This window comes from Phoxinus phoxinus (genome assembly GCF_949152265.1).
Source record: "Phoxinus phoxinus genome assembly, chromosome: 6".
NCBI classification, from domain to species: domain Eukaryota; kingdom Metazoa; phylum Chordata; class Actinopteri; order Cypriniformes; family Leuciscidae; genus Phoxinus; species Phoxinus phoxinus.
In genome coordinates, this window is record NC_136881.1 from 21,986,923 (window position 1) to 21,999,057 (window position 12,135).

The window sequence follows — 12,135 nt, forward strand, 5'->3', positions numbered from 1 at the left end:
AATTAATATTCACTCTGTATATGCTACCATATCGACGACAAAACCCACCTCAGCAACACTCAGTCAAACACAGCACTGAGTGCGCCCAAGAACAAGACAGTTTACCCTCAGAAGACATGGAGCAACTAATGAGGCAACTGAAAGTTTTCATAGAACAAGGTAAACATGAGTGACCAACAAGATGAGTCATACTCGCTATGATTAGCGATTGAACAGAAGACCAATGATCATCTGGTACACCTTCATAATGAAGATGACGACCACCTGTTCTACAACAACACAGAACAGATGGGCCTCTCACAGCCAACCAATGACAAAAACCCAGAGGTACCAGAAAACACCATCCTGGTTACCCATCACTCACCAAGAAACCACCAAATGAGCTCCAAACTCAAGAACCATGTGTGTATACGGTAACCACAGTAAGCACAGAAGGTCAGAAAGTCTGTCACAACCAGAAGGCATCACAAGAGGAATGCAACAATGGAGACAAAGCTTTGCACTACAGCTTCATGCATCCATGCCAAACTATCTCCCAATGTCTGCCAAATAACTTCCTGCCTTACTGGACTGACCCCCATCAGATCACAGAAGATCTAAACAACAAATCTAAAATGTATTCCCAAAATCATGCAGCCCTAGTTTCTCTTGATATCAGTATGTTCACAGGTTTTTTATATTTTATGTTGTATATACCAGTAGGTAAAGTGAAAAATCAAACACCTTGGAAATGACAGGTATGTACTATGTTTCAGGAATGGGACAAAGGTGTGTGACTGGTTAAGTCTCTGTCTTTAGTTCAGTGTGTTAAATAATGTGCTTGTTTTGCCATTTGTTGTGTATCTTTGGATTATGTTGTGTTGTAAATAAATCCAAACAATCAAAAAGCCATTCTTTTTTAAATCTCCTCATTCTTTGTGCAAGGTAATGTAATGCTAGTGCCCGAGAGCTCCTATTATGGGAGGGTCTTTTATCTTTCTCAGGTGTGAAACACTCAATATTAATGGGGTGGTTTATGCCTTCTCGCATAAAGCTTTCTTACACAAGACATGTCTTACAAATTTTAAATCAATATATTGTCTTATCTGAATGAGTATTCAGGATGATTTTCACATAGTTTTGGAGCAAATATTCTAGGCTACGTGATACAATTTTCAAAAGTCTTGTGAAGAAATAATCTGTTTGGGTTTCATGACCTTATTTCAGTGACTTCTTTTGTCATTTTCACAAACCACGCATAAATGGTATTATCTCAAAACGAAAAAAATTGACATACATGCTGCTGACATATTATTGTAGCAGAGTTTGTGCTGAATACAGTGTAATAAGACTTTAGCCATGAAATTGTCACAAGTAACAGAAATAAGCGCAAATGTTAGAGCATGTCAGAAGACCTCCAGGACCCAGAAAACCCCTCAGACCCCAGAGGGTTAACGACTTAGCTACACTTACCATAGGAAACATAGCTATCCATCCAAGAAGTAGAACACCTCTCATTACATTGTGATACCTGACACCTTAGCTGCGCAACAGTAGTCAAGTCAAGTCAACTTCATTTATATAGCGCTTTTAACAATGAATTTGTTTCAAAGCTGCTTTACAGAGATAAACGTATAATTTAAGGTAACAGATTGTTTTGGCTTCATAGCGGTTCTTGAATAATGTTATTTTCCAGCTAAGGTTAGTTTTGATTGATTCACTTCCGTCGAAAGGATAATTTGTTATTAAATTAGGGGCCGCTAAGACGACACCGTTCTCTCTAAACAGACTTTAAACGTGAACCTGTGAGAAACGCTGATGGCACTCACGTGCGCATTAAGAATTAATTATATAGTTATGTGCGTTTGAATATATGTGCGCATGTTTGTAATTTTCTACAAACCAAGCCTAAACAAACTACTTGTCCTGCCTATAAATTTGATACAGAATTTTATTTTATTTTATCACTACGGGGTAGATACGTGAATTTTCCACAATGCTTTATCTGTAGAGTGGTAAAGGGATCCTCCATAGGGAGAGGCTATTTGGCACTTCAGCATAGAGCTTAGATTCTCTGCCCGAGCCCGAACTTGACCCGACCCGGCCCGCACTATCCTCGGGCCGGGCCCTTGATAAAAGCATGTCACGTGTCATGTGCAGCGTCTCCTTCACTCGCACGCATCACACCGGGACTGCTGTGCTGTATTGTGTAGCTCAAGTGCAAGCTTGAAGATGTAAATAAAAACAGGAGAATTAACTTTGAGCAAGTTTGGTGGAAAGTCGGAGGTATGGAACCATTTAAACAATTCGTGGGCAGTGACAACATGTGTGTTGGCTTTGTCAAGTGCATTGTGTGTGCGCTGCTCGCCTATGACAGCAGCGCCGAACGAGAGAGAGCAGAGGAGGACCGCTCTGAAACCAGCAACTGTGGACGCAATTTTGCTTAAAAAATATTCTATATTCTAAAACCTTGTTGAATTATATTAGAGTAGTAGGTCCAAAGTTCATTCTTGTTCATTTTCTGTGTTCATCATTGTTCACGTTTTTTTTTTTACGTTTCTTCGGATCCACTTGCGCTCCATTCCATTCTGAATAAACAAACAACGCAGTTTACATGCGTCGTCCTTGTTGCATTATTCATTAAGATAATTCTAAACAGATTTATGTAACGTTAGTTCAAATAACTCGGAATTGTAGTTGAGAACATCAGTTATAACGGCACACGTATTAAACAAATGGTCGGGTTTAAATCGGGCTCGGGCTCATAATCACAGTTAATGTGTCGGGCCGGGCCGGGCCGGGCTCGGACACAACGTGCACGGGCTCGGGTAGGGTCGGGCTTGATATTTTGGGCCCGATCTAAGCTCTACTTCAGCACTGACATCGGGTCAAGGCGAAAGTCCTTCATCAGATCTGGATACGGCCTGGATCCGGCAGGCTGTGGGAAAACCTCGGGAATCGGGATAAACAAAGACACTAAAATTAGCGTAGATGCCATTCTTCTTATGATCTAACGGGTACATCAGGATTTAAGGGAAGTGTTCCCAGTTCTGGCTAACCTAATCTATGCAGGCTAACATTGAGTTATAGAAGTCTATAATGCATTATGTGAATGCTAGGTAGGGCTGCACGATTAATCGGAAAAAAATCACGATCTCGATTCAAACATAAATGCGATCTCATTTCTTAATGATGGCGATTCACTTCCGTGCAGTGCTTAATTTGTAAAGTGGGAGGTCCCGGAGCGCAGAGGGGGATCCGGCGACTCAAAACGGGGGTTGGAGGTAACGGAACACAAATTTTTTTTTAAAAAATTACACTGCCTACGTAGCTTCTCGGCAGGGACAGCATGTGCTGAGTGGGTGCTGCTAGATCATTGACGGGGAGCTGCGCAAAACTTGGTCACTAAATATTTAATATTCAGTTATGTTAATGATCACAATTAAAGTTTTAATTTTATTCAATTGAACAAGCGCAACATTCAGCATTCAATCAAATAGGCCTATTCTAAAAGATGTAGGCTATTATTAATAATAATGTTATTTCAACACAATATCTCGTTATTTCGAAATAATATGTGTGCGTGCATCTGTAAATCCGGTGACACGTGTATTGATTTTTATTAATAAACAAGTGTTTTCTCTAAAAGTGTCGACTCGGCTGCAAAGGTGAAGTTGACGATCGCCATCTCCGTGTGAACGCGCTTATAGAGAGAAATGCACATAAATAACCCTAATAATGGATTACATAATCAGAGAGTAGCCTTTTTCTTTTTTCTTTTTGAATTATTTCGTTTATAGACATTTCAAGCTTTGTGTATTTGATGTATTTGTCATGTCTGTGTGAGGCATACACTGAGTTTCGTTAAGTTAGGATGTGCTCTAGTTTACGTGCAAGTGAGCGTGCGGGCGCCTCCGTTATATTTGTTTCGTCGGTCTATTCATTAAATACAGGCAATTGGTTGATGAAAAATTTATTAAAATTAAGATACAATTTATACAAAACGAAATTCACTTTAAAGAAAGGCTTTCTATAACAACTTCAACGGTCAAAATCATGTCTGACCCGCTCCATGTCTCATATGCATCCTATCTTATTCGTCGTGCTGTTCACTTTTCATAAATCAACATAATTGAAAAAAAAAATAACATTATAATATTTTAACAAATATGAAACGCGCTTTTTTTAATGGCTACAACAGTAGGCCTACATAGCCTACTCTCTATTTGTACAAATTTCTGCACATTAATTTAATTCTGAATTTTGCACACACAAGTTGAAAGGCATTTGTTCAAAAAAAAAAGTTTACGGATAATTGTGCATGCATTTATTAGCCTAATCATTATGATACTAAAATCCTAACAAATAGGCTATATGTACAAAAAATCAGATGAGCCCATAATATGAACGAATTATTTTCTTTAAGGGGTCTAAAATAAAGAAAAGAGAGTAGAGACGATTTTTTGTTACTCCTGCAGACCGGCACTTTATTATACTGAATGTCCTGTGTTTTTTTGTACTTGAGTGCAATAAATTTTGGTTGAAAAAAATGAGAATCGTGTAAGAGAATCGTGATCTCAATTCCCATGGAGAAAAATCGTGATTCACATTTTAGCAGAGTCATCACCCAAACACTGACAGTTTTGTCACAACCTAATATTGTGACACAATTTGTTTCATTCCTGCTGGATGCCCGCACTTTACACACACATAAAAGGGCATTTATGGACATTGCAGGATTCCCTGGCGTTGTGGGTGTAATTGATGGAACACATGTGAGAATAATTGCGCCATCAGAGGACGAGGCTGTCTTTGTTAACAGGAAGAATTTCCACAGCATCAATGTGCAAATAGTGTTCAATGCGGCCTGTAAGATTTTGGACATTGTGGCTAAATGGCCAGGCTCCACACATGATGCGAGAATGCTCTCCGAGAGTGGCATCAGACAGCTTTTTGAGAGACGCTATGTGCCACCTAATTGCCACTTGTTAGGGGACAGTGGCTACCCATGCAAACCATCGCTCCTTACACCTTACCTCCAGCCACGCCAAGGGCCCCAACTAAACTATAACAGGTAAGCCAAACAATACAAAAATCATGGAAATGAAATGCAAGCAATATGTTAGAGCATCCAAGTAGTGTAATATTTCCATCAAATAATTAAAGGTCTGTATTCTATTGTAGGGCCCACAAGACAACAAGAGCGGTGGTGGAGCGTGGCATAGGCCAGCTTAAGAGGCGCTTTCATGTTCTCCACGGAGAGATGCGGTTGAGGCCTGAAAAAGTCAGCAAAGTCATCATAGCCTGTGCAATATTACACAATATTTGCAAGTTAGACAGATTGCAGAACCTCTGGAAGATGGCGATGAGGATGAAGACAACGATGAGGATGGTGGTGAAGAAGATATTCACATTCCACTGGGGAACCTAGCCCAGAGTGGACTGCCTTACAGGGCAAACTTCACAAATTTACATTTCAGGCAAGCTGTAGCCCCATGTCATTTGAGAACTTGTGATGGTATTAAGAACTACCACAGTTTTACTGCACATCACCTGCAATTGTTAAATGCAAGACACAGAACACAATCTCTAAATGGTTTTTTTTTTAGGTGTTCAATTTTAAGGCGGTAGTACTCCTGAAGGGAAAGGACTTTTTTTTGTTGTTCAAACACATCAATTGTGAGTTGCAATCTTCTCTCCTGCAGGGATGCTGACGGAGCAGGTGCTGCGGATGGGAATGGTGTTTGATCCGCCGGGCTATCCAGAGTAGCAGCTGCAGATGGTTCAGGCGGCAATCTTGTCGGCAAACTTGATGGGCCCAGTTCTTGTGATGGCTCCATGCTACAGAAATACATAGGCCTAGTTTAATAATTGTTTTGATTAAATTAATTTAATACAATGAGCATGGATAACACATGCAATGGCTTCTGCAATGAATAAACACTGTTGATATGAATAACGCTGTGTCCTACCTTTGCTGCATTTCAAGGGCCTGCATCATTGACGTGTCAATGCCTGTTGGCAGCCCGGTGACACTGACCTCAGAGTGTCCCAGGACTTGAAAGACAGTGTCGGCCACTTGGGACAGCCGCTTTGCAGGTGGTCCACCCCCTAGAAAGAAACAGTCAATGAACACAGTACTTAGGCATGTAAATTAACTTTGCCAGCAGGAGCAAGTTGCCAGATTATGTGGTAGGCTATAGTATTTTGCTCACCTGTGAGTGAGGATTCCCGCTTGTGTGCTGCAATCTCATCTTTTGCCTTGGACTGCAGCACATACCACCTTTTCTCACAATCGTCGCCTGTCCGCACCACCAGTGGAAAAGAGGCATTGATTGTTTGGGATATTGTGTCCCAGCCGCTCCTCTTGCCTTGGCTAGTGACAGTTGGGCCAAATTTTCCTCGTAACATACCTTTATGTTCGTTCACCAACTGGGCCAGCAACAAACCTTGCTCCTCAGTCCAGTTCGGCTTGCGATTCCTTTTTTTCTCCATTTTCTGTGTTTGTAGGATATGTGTTAACAAGCCTTCATAAATAGACCAGCCAGCAATCACAGACATTGATAAAAGCTGAGCCGTGTTACCCTCGTTAAGACCACACTGAGTTGTAAAGTTGCAATTTCTACTTCATTAACCCTCTGGGGACCAAGAACGCGCCCGCGCGTTTTGCTCGTGTTTTTTTTTAGCAATGCAAAATAAACTCAAAATGCTCTGTTAATTTTGATCTTTCATTTTCGTGTTATACATCAATCGATCCTGTTCAGTTTCTATTTTTTTTCTGTATACTCACAATAAAAATTAAGTGTTTTGCTTTTTGCCAAATAAAGAAAAATTAACATGATGCGAGTTCTGCACTCTCTCTGTCAATGAACTCCAATTTGAAACGCGTTCGAAAATGATCTGTAACTCTGCGAAAATTCAGTCAAACAGGCAAACATACCCACGGGCATAAAGCTTGAGATCGCATCTTTCAAATGAAGTAATTTATATAAAAAACAAATATTCTTAGCTTCTGTAATCTGTATGAAAAGAGAGCGATTCCAGTCGAGCTCATTACGAGCTCATTGACTTTAATTCGTTCACGCCTACTGACGGGGCGCGCTATTCACAAGATAATGTGTTAAGCCATCTATGCAAAACAGGTAAACGCCCCCAAGCAAATGCTTTAAGTTTCATCATTCAGTCACCTGCGCATTGGGAAGATGGCACGACACAATATTCTTCAACTTTTTTAAAAGGAATGGAGCTTCATCACTACCTACGCCTGCAACTCGGAGTGCGCTTAGCAACACTGTCAGAAATCAGAAAGAGTAAGTAGGCTACATATTTTACCCACTATTATTACAGATATTTTACAGATATTTTCACAAATTAATATGGATAACATGTAGATTTTACTGGTTTTCTAAGGCCAAATTAGAACCTGGAATTGATATTTTTCCCGCAGTGCTGAATGAGAAGATCCATTAATATTATTAATAAACTATTGTTTTCTAAGTGGCTAAAAACATTTCCATCTCCGCCGTTAAGCAGATGCGCTTTTAGAGAGAAATGCTCCTTTCATACGCATTTCATAATCAGAATGTATTAGCTTTCGATTCGAATTTGTTCGTTTTAAAGTGGACATTTCAAGCTTTAGCCTACATAGGCTATATTGTGTTTCAGTTCTCACGTTCCAGTTCACGGAGATCATGAAAGCGCGCCTGATTGTTTTATTGTATTTTACAAAAGCACAACGCTTTCTTGTTATTGTGAGTTTACACAAATACAAGTAGTTGCGAATAATGTATTATTTTCTGTATGACCAGAAATGATAAGAGTATGCTATTTTAAGTTGTTTCACTGTTGATAGGAAAATGCAAGTGTTCTCGCGGCTCCGTGCCATGCAGTCTAACCCGTATTATGAATGACATTTGACGAATTGCTTTGTTCCTTTTTTGGATAAAAGCGTCTCTAAATATGTAGCCTAATAAATGTTATAATAAAATAACAATAATTATTATTATTCGCGTACATGGATCCCAAACACACCGCGTCTTCTAAGTCAGGTGACTGTAAATGCGCAAAAACTGTTTCCATTGCAGTTTTGCGAAATATTCCTTTTTGCACAGTTGGTCGCAAGATGTGTGTGCTTTGCAAAGGACAGCTTGGTAAAAAGGAGGACACACCAAATGCCAGGCATGTAATGTTCACTTGTGTCTTCAGTTGAACATTTAGTTCATTTTTTCATTTTTCATTTTCATTTATATTTGTATTTCATTCTTTTGAAAAAGAAATGAAAAGGAGCAGAAAGAAGATAAACTTATAATATCTGCCCCTTATCAACATAAGTTAAATTACAATTCCAAAGAGATGCGCTTACAACACACATCTATGCAACACATATACAAAGACATAAATCAAATATCACATTTCCTGCTAAATTGATGCATTATATTTTTCTATTAGTAATGCTTTTACACTCTTCTTAAAAACAAAAAACGATGTTGAAGTATTAATTTCACTATTTAGATTGTTCCACAGACTGACACCTTGTATTGAGACACATCTTTCCTTTAATTTTGTTCTAAACTCGGGTTTCTGAAAGACTTCAGTTCCTCTTAAATTGAATTTACTAGCTCTCTTGATGAATCTATTTAGCTCCTCCACATAGAGGAATTACAATAAAACAGATTGAAAAACAAAAAAGATTCAAAGCTCTTTGTTTAGGCTTGCCTCATGATGGGCCATTTGGGGTGTGTCTGTCACACCCTGGGTCTGAATCTCATTAATATTGATGGGCCATCACCACACCCATGCATAATCCTCCGTCTTACAAAAAAACGGTCTTACAAAGTTTAAATCAATGTATTGTTTTATGTGAACGATTAGGCAGGATGTTTTTCACATCATTTTGAAGCCAGAACTCGAAGCGACAGCATCCATTAGTCAAAAGTCTCCGCAACACATATTTAGTATGCGTTTTGTGGTCTATTTCAGCAACTTTCATTTTAATTTTTTTCAATAACCACGCATAAACATTATTCTCTTAAAAATACAAACATGTACATACATGTTGCTCACATATTATGGTAGCCCTGTTTGTGCTATATAGAGTGAATTTACACCTTTGCCATTAACATGTTTATAAATAACTGAAAAAAGCACAAATGTCAGGGCATTTCAAAACATCCCAAGGGCCCCAAAAACACCTTGGTCCCCAGAGGGTTAAGGACAGCCCCTTGGGATAGGCCATCTTGTTTTCAATGGGGTCCATATGGGAGTGAAAGTACAAAATATGCCAGCTAGGATATTAATATGAGCAAATAAGACACAAATCATTATTTGAACAGGGTGTAATGAGCTTAAGTTTTCACATATTTTAGATTCTAATGTTAGGCTATAACCCCTACAGCTTACTATTCATTTTCCAGATATTTTCTTGAATATGAAATATTATTTACAATTACAGTCTGCATAAGATTAGAGTGTATACTTATGTTTATTGATTTGATGGTACATCCTTTGCTCATTATCACCAAAAGTTAATTTTCATCAAACTTGTAGGATCAACCAATCACGGCTTTTGAAATGATGACTCATACCTAGCAACGGGGTCAACCACACCTCCTCACTAAGATAGGATTTTCCATCCATTCCTTGCTCAGAGTTCACTGAAAATGTTCTGGAATCACTTCTAAGCTAAAACTCCTGGCAAGAAATTTTTAGGTTAAGTTAGGAGCTCTCTGAGAGGATTCTCAGAATCTTTAGGGATACGGGCCCAGGAATTGTGCCAAAGACCCAGTCTAAATTTGGGAAACCCGTAAAGGTTGTGGCTAAGAAAGGACTGTACACATATAGACTGTCTGATGGACGATGCTGGAATGCATCTCACCTGGCTCCTGCACTTGTTCCAAGTGGAACCGAATCAGATGAGTCTAGTGAACTGCCATTGTTTGACTCTGGGAACACTGAACCAGTAGGGGGGGGAACAACCTGCTATAGTGGCACGGCCTGTTCGGGGTAGGTGTGCGCCTGCATGGACTCAGGATTATGTGATGTAACGCATTACTAGTACATCATATGTGTCTCTGCATTATAAGGAAAAGAATGAATAGCTATTCTGGGAATATTCTACGAGTATTGTCTGTGGGAGTTGCATTGAGTGTTTAGTAATTGCATTATTATGTGTCGACTTGTTCTTCAAGGTTCTGATTTCAAAGCATACTGTTGGGAGTAATAGTATCAAAAGGAAATGAAGAAAATAGTACTTGCTATACTTGTTATATCTTTACTGTTACTAGTAATGAGCCCCTGTTATGGTATGTTTGTTCTTAAGAGAGAGGGATATGTGGTGTTCTGTAGTAAGCCTATAGATGGAGCTCTTGTGTGTAAGTGAGGAATGACGAAAAGAAGTTGAAGAAGTTGACACGTGTGTGAATAATAAAAGACACGTTAAGTTCCAGTCACTGAGTTGATCAGTTTATTTCGAGGCACTCAACACTCAGTTTGTCTAGATCAAGTAAGAGTGTAATGTTTTAACAAGTAGTGAATGTTGAACAATAATAATCTGGGGAAAATGCAAAGGAAACATATTTTTAAATACTGTACAAAAGTTTATTGACAACAAACTTTATAGAACAGACATAGTCAATAGTCAACTATTAAAATAATGCATCAGACCCTCACGGACATCCCTGCCCTCATCCTCTACAGCCTGTGCCAGTGCCAGCACAGGCTCTGCTACTAAAGGTGAATCCCAAGTATTCTCATAGGCCTCTCCCTGACTCTCACAAAGGTTATGTAGAGCACAGCATGTCAGCACCATAGATTTCACAAGGTTGACCGCATAGTAATTTCTTTTCATAAGGCAACGCCGTCTTCCTTTTAATTTATCAACAGTGTTGTGTGTTACAGTAACGGAACTACTTTTTCATGTAAAAAGTAGTGTAACGCGCTACTACTGAAAATTTGGTAACGAAACGTAGTTATTTTTTCAATTCACCACAACGTTACTTTTTGTTACACTGTTTTCTCAGCTGCGCGCTTGCAATAGTCACAAGCTCCACACGGTACGTGACAGAGGCTGGTAACAGCAGAGCAGTCAATTCTGTGAATTACACTGCGTAAACCAAAAGTAATACTACCCACCGGATGAAGAAGGGTTGGCATTTTAAACACCAAATATTAAGGATTCATTTAGCATATCAAGCTAAATATTATTCGATGATTGTTCGAAAATCGTACCTCTTCCCCCACATGCTCACTGGTAAGACGGCGTTCGCTCAAATCCCGCTCCGACATAACATTTCTCTGTACTGTAGTTTAATAGGCCTACGTGTTGTAGCCTAGTCATTAAAGAAAAATGATTTAGTTTAATATTTATGTTTAAATGAAATATATATTTTTATTTCATCTATGTTGATTATATGAAAAGTGAAAAGCATGAGTAAGATTATAAGATATGCAATCGGGAGACAGTTTGAGTGGGCAGAAATTATTTTGACCACTCCATTAAATTTGTTTTTGTAGAAAGCTTTTCTTTAAAGTGAATTTCGTTTTGTATTAATTGTATCTTAATTTTAATCAATGTTTCATCAACCAATTGCCTGGATTTAATAAATAAGTAAATATAGCAGGCAATATAATCTGGACTTCTCAGGAACTCCGTGCCAGTGCGTGAACTGGAGCTCGTCTCATAAATGAACCCAAACTCAGCGTATAAGCTTTGCCTCAAATACCTGAAATATATATAGCAAGCTTAAAATGTGTACATTTAAACAAAACAAAAGAAAACAGACTCTCTGCTCATGTAATCCGTATGAAATGTGCATTTCTCTCTGGCGCGTTCACTACTGCGAAGATCGCGAGTCAGCGTCAACTTCATCTTTGCAGCCGACACTGACAGAAAACACTTGTTTATTAATAAACAATTAAAATGTCTCCTTGCTATATTTGACATATTCGTAATCATTACTTTTGCCGGTTCTTTGTGATATTTTTCATGAACGCGTCACCACCGCTCAATAATTAATATTGTTCTTTGGTGTTCACTTTATACAGGTTTTTCAAATGTTATTTAAATAAAAATATTTTTTTTTCCATCTCAAAATCTCTCTTTTTTTTCAAGTTTTTTTTCTTCTAGTTTATCAATAGGTAGAGTTCATAGTAGAACTT

General features: G+C 38.7%; 1 protein-coding gene across 1 annotated transcript; it reads right to left on the reverse strand.

Moving 5' to 3' along the window:
• Positions 1–5,197: 5,197 nt before the first annotated feature.
• LOC307000881 (myb-related transcription factor, partner of profilin-like) lies at positions 5,198–6,613 on the reverse strand. The gene is made up of 3 exons (XM_079616807.1): positions 6,195–6,613; positions 5,952–6,090; positions 5,198–5,820 (listed from the first exon to the last, which is right to left on the reverse strand). Exons 1-3 carry the CDS (start codon positions 6,538–6,540, stop codon positions 5,529–5,531), a joined length of 777 nt encoding a protein of 258 aa, XP_079472933.1. The 5' UTR covers positions 6,541–6,613; the 3' UTR covers positions 5,198–5,528.
• Positions 6,614–12,135: the final 5,522 nt, after the last annotated feature.

What these genes read in the sequence shown, in the direction of transcription:
- LOC307000881 (XM_079616807.1), bottom strand. Translation starts at nt 6,540, where the DNA reads ATGTCTGTGATTGCTGGCTGGTCTATTTATGAAGGCTTGTTAACACAT. An exon ending in GCGGGAATCCTCACTCACAG is followed by an intron (nt 6,091 to 6,194) that starts GTGAGCAAAATA and finishes GTTTCTTTCTAG; the next exon opens with GGGGTGGACCACCTGCAAAG. An exon ending in GCCCTTGAAATGCAGCAAAG is followed by an intron (nt 5,821 to 5,951) that starts GTAGGACACAGC and finishes GTATTTCTGTAG; the next exon opens with CATGGAGCCATCACAAGAAC.